The 5,084-nt window shown below is 30.9% G+C and overlaps 1 protein-coding gene across 1 annotated transcript in view; it reads right to left on the bottom strand.

Moving 5' to 3' along the window:
• Positions 1 to 621: 621 nt before the first annotated feature.
• The window catches only part of LOC117180354 (protein obstructor-E-like), a 10,407-nt gene continuing 5,944 nt past the window's right edge, over positions 622 to 5,084 (bottom strand). The window contains exons 2-3 of the mRNA XM_033372808.1: positions 1,524 to 1,941; positions 622 to 1,206 (exon numbers count right to left, since the gene is read on the bottom strand). Coding sequence (XP_033228699.1) covers positions 1,179 to 1,206; positions 1,524 to 1,941 — 446 coding nt within the window. The 3' untranslated portion in view covers positions 622 to 1,178. The remainder of the gene's footprint in view (positions 1,207 to 1,523; positions 1,942 to 5,084) is intronic.

A 5,084-nucleotide genomic window follows, 5' to 3' on the forward strand; every position in this document is an offset into this window, starting at 1 on the left:
AAAAGGTTTAATATTCGAAGAACACTTTTTCATATTTGCAGATTGATGAAATGAGAACCCAACCGACATTTTACTACATGGATATATCAAAAATATATATTTTATATGAAGTAAAAATCACGAACTATATGTCGGTTATTCGGAACAGGCGCACCCTTAATTAAAAGATTTACATTTTATAAAATATTGGCAGCATAAAGTTGAATAAAGACATATGTGTATCAAAGCTCATTTTATCCTTTAGTCATGACTTTCCATACATATTTATAATTTGCGTTATCCTTTACCTACAACGTGAAATTGCCAGGTGAATGTGTAAAAAAATGGTCGGTATCTATATATCAAAAAAGAAACTCAATTCCAGATTTTCAAACAAAAAATTTTGTTTTCGATTTAGGTAGTTTAGTACTGTCATAATTCGAGAACACTACTTTAAGCATTTTTTGTGGGCAAATGATTTGGAGGCAGCATGCCAAACCAAATTTGTTGTAATTACATAGAACGTTACTTTGTCGGTAATGCAAATTCGCTATCCTTTCACAAATCTTGGATACACTATAAGATTAATTACATGGGAAGAAAAGGAAAATAAACTCATGCGCAGCAAAGATTTCTTCTTATGTACAAAATCCTTATGTTTTATTGAAATAAATACATAGTCAATCTATTTGACTAATTATAAGTAACAGAAATGAATATGAAAATAGGAAATGGAAATGATAAAATTGAATTGTTTAGTACATGTTAAACTCATTTGTGTAAGAACTGAACGGCTGGATATGCAAAGAGTCTTATAAATGATTTGTTTTTCTAAAAGTATTTTTATATCTCTTTAACTTAAAATAAATATTGAAGGAAAAATTTAAATACTTTGCATTTTTGTCGCTGTCTTTCTTTGACATTTTTTATTCTTTATTATTTCATCTACTTTTTAGTTTAAGAAAATGGCTGGATTTTGTGATTTTTAATAGGCAGATTAGATGTTTGTGTGTGTTCTCATCGAAAATTTCGACGAAGATAATAATTTACTTCCGTAAAAGAAAAAGTATTTATCGCTTACGACAAACTCATAATAAAGCGGTAATATATCTTACGTAAGGTAAAATATAAATTTATTATTCTTATGAGCAAAAGTTAAACATTACGTATCGCTAAAGCTGACACCTGTTGCGATTGACTCAGTTCCTCTGCTTGTAGTAATCCTCGCTACAAGAAAAATTACGATATATTTCCTTAGTAATTGCTACCATCAATTTTACATTATATGCTAATTTTATTTTGCAATTTGTAATAAAGATTACTTCTAATAATGTGAATGTTAAGTTCCATTTAATAAATCAAATTGTCTTTTTAGTACATGAATCCAAAGTGATATTTAGAATTATAATTTGGAAAATAAAAAAACATTTACTGATAATTATATCAAAGTCTTTCTCTTTGTCACGAAAAATAAATTGTAGCGTAAAGATTGTGTTTTCGCATGCTGACAACTTTAAATTGAGGTTCGAGAAAGGAAAACTTACCATCCTTGGACTAATTCAGGGTCGGTACACCTAAAGCTTTCTTCATTATAAACAGTTTGATTTTCGCACTGCCCCTTTTGCGGAACAACGCCATTTCTGCAAATATAAAATTTGGCACAGTCTTCTGGGTGAGGATAAGTGGGATGGGGAAGAATTCTTCCTTGAGGTCCTGCTACGTCTCCCTCAGGACAACTAAAACCATCATCAAGAATTTCACGTTTATTGGCATCGCACAATCTCGTGGAATCTTGGGCCCAAACACAACTGGACATTTTGTCCTCGTATACGAGGCCAGGCGGACATGACATCACAGAGCCAACACCATCGATGCAGTTAACAAATTTATCACAGGAATCAGGATCCTCATGTTTGAAATATCCGTTTGCTCTCGGACATAGCTTCGAACTTTGGGGTTCCTCTGAAAAAATTAATAAATTGCTTCGATGTAGAAATTGTACACTTTCTATATAGACCTCAAAAAAAGTTCACGCCGGTTAATACAGAATGACATGAAGATTTTTTAAAGAAAACAATGAAAGTAATATATGCAAATGTTAGTCAGACTAGTACATCCAGTACATCCAAAGACGTTTATTAAATTTTTGCAACTCCAGTTTGAGTATAATAAATTTTTAAATACAAAACTTATTTTTCTTGCAAAAATGAACGCATTTTTTTCAGATCAGCTGAATTCTGGAATTTATATAGGTCGCAGAATATATTTTCTTAAATCCATCGACGCAATCCTTATATATTAAAATTGGAAACTTACCTATGATCATGACCTTACTGACAATTTCTATATAGCTTCCTATATAGAAAATGACGTAGGATGCTATGTACGTTTCTGTATAAGGAGCCTCGGTAGTTTTCTATTATGGGATTTTACATGGAAGAGGAAGTAGGAACCTACACAGGGTCCTATACACTACATACAGGAACTTATATATTCATCAGTTACCATGAAATGGCCTCCAGGGACCATATGGTGTTTCAGCGAAGTTAAATTTTAAGTGCATAGTATATTGATGGTATCTTTTTTCAAATACTTAAATATGTTTTCTTCTAACTTCTTTTTATTACAAAAAATCTATAATAAAGAGAGTATAAATCTGATTCATTAAAAAAGTATATTTTTCATCATTTTTGATGACTTTAACGTTACTTTTGTTTCACACAAAATTAAAAAGAAAGGATATTCTTGGGACAAATATTCGATTCAATAATGTAATACTAAAAATATATTTAAGGAATTAAAATATATTTTTATATAAATGTGAGTATACAAGCTTTATTAGAGGCAGCTAGATTAAAAGATGTCCCCATCAATATTTTTATTCATTAATGTTTAAAATTATTATTTACAACTTCGTGAAAGCCTGATTTTCATTTTTCGATATATATATATATATATATATATATATATTGATGCTACCTCGGTATAGGACGAAATAAAAAGATTCCATAAGTTTCCATATTCCATAGAACGTTCTAAAAACGTCTTTCAAACCTTATATCCTAAAAACATATTTAAGACGTTTTAAAAATGTATTTAAATTTTGTGCCGCCTGGGTCCACGTTTCGAGAACCTCCGAATGCGAAAAAAGGTTTTTATTATGGTTTCTGTCTGTCTGTAGTAGTATGTTGACACCATAACTTTAAAAAAAAATTATGGGATTGGATTGTGCTTTGGCATACTTTTTCAGGACCCAAAAAGAAAGGTCAAGTTCGTTCAGGTAATTCTCGCATTGCCCTTGACGATAAAAATATTCGTTTATAATAAGATATTATGTGTTAAGCAGTCGGTAAAGTTCGAGTTATGTCGGAAGAACTCTTGAGAGAATCTGTACCCGGTGTAGAATGATAACCAAACATAGTTATACCATGGAACACTGGCTCATCCACGCATCGAATTTGACTAGAATGCTTTAGTTTCCCAGGGTTGTATTTAAATAACGAAACAACAATTAATTCTGATTATTTTTTATCATATCTGCCAGATAACTATTAATAATGTGTAATAATAATTTTTTTTTAACTATACCGTAACAAATTACAATGAAAAATTGAAAATTAAAATGTTCAGCCAAACAATATGCGATACGAAAAAAGTGTCGACAAAAAAATGCTCAGATTTACAAATTTGATTTAGGTTTCAGTTCGCTCGGACTTCGGGTATGAAACTACCATTTACTGTTTTTGCCGCAACATGTAAGAAGAAGGCGTGAATGAAAATGCTTCAATTGCAATCGTACCCCGTATTTGATGTTGCAAGGTTTTAATAACTTTAATTTACTTAGAACGTTTACATAACCAATTAATGGTATAAAGATCTTTAAAAACTACTTCACTTATTGAAACATAATATTTTCATGTTTCAAGTTCTTCAAAATATGCTGTCAAAGACTTTTCCATCTGTTTCCGCCAGAACTGTTTTTCTTTTTTTTCATTAATATTCTTCGGATACGTCTCTTAAAACAGTAAATGAATCACAGCACTATTATTTGTAACAAAAAAGTAAAATTTCTTGCATAACATTAATATACAAATAAACAAACACGGCAGGTATTTTTGTAATATCGACAGTGCCCCAGACCTCGACCATAACCGACTCTCCCCTACCTAGTTATGCTCGAAATTGTTCCTTAGGAAAATTTCTACTAAAGGACCTTCTTAATACTTTATAATCTCGCTTCGTCTTCGAGAAAAGCTAGGCACATTTATTTTTTTGGCTAGGAAATGGGCCTCTTTCTAAAACAACTCCATAGAAAATTTTGGTTTTTTATCAAAAAACAGTTTGAAGATAATGGTAACGAGACGGTCTCACAATATATACCAATAAGGCCAAACGTGCATTCTTGTACTAAAAAGCTCAGCAATTTTTCATAGTAATTTATTTCCATTTTTCTCCGTGAAAATACGATTTTATAAAAAACTAGAACATTCTAATGGAAAATACCTCACGTAATATTATAGCGAAACTCTATCAATTTCCAGAAAGATGTAAGGAAATACAAAATGCTTGAGGTGTGTGTTTAAAGTTTCTTGGGAGTTCGTAATTATGTGGGTTCCTTGCAAAATCTCAATTTCGATTTGTTTCGCGGTTACGCATATTTTACCGAAGTAGGGCAATACAAGATTGACACTGTGGTTGCAAGAAAGGCGACTTATTGCGTTAGCTGTGACTAATAGCAATGGATTTCTAGTAAGACATATAATATAGCATGCGCTGCTTATATGACTTCCGTGTTTATATATCAAAGTTTAATGACCTCCATGTCGAAAATATAATACGTGATTGAAACCTTTATGGCCGAAAGTATAAATTGGATTTGAAAAGTCACTTGCTTTCTATTGTTCCTGATGACAAGTATTGGACCACATCTCAAAACTGAGTTATGATGCCATGAATTTACATGAAAGAATTGTGAATTTGAAATAGAAGAATCTAATATATTTGTTAAGATTAAATGCATTAATAAAACTAAAGTTATAATCATATAAAAATGAACTTCCCTTTACCTAATATAAAAAGAAATTTTAAGAAATCGTTTTATGAGA

Source organism: Belonocnema kinseyi, chromosome 9 (assembly GCF_010883055.1).
Source record: "Belonocnema kinseyi isolate 2016_QV_RU_SX_M_011 chromosome 9, B_treatae_v1, whole genome shotgun sequence".
NCBI classification, from domain to species: Eukaryota; Metazoa; Arthropoda; class Insecta; order Hymenoptera; family Cynipidae; genus Belonocnema; species Belonocnema kinseyi.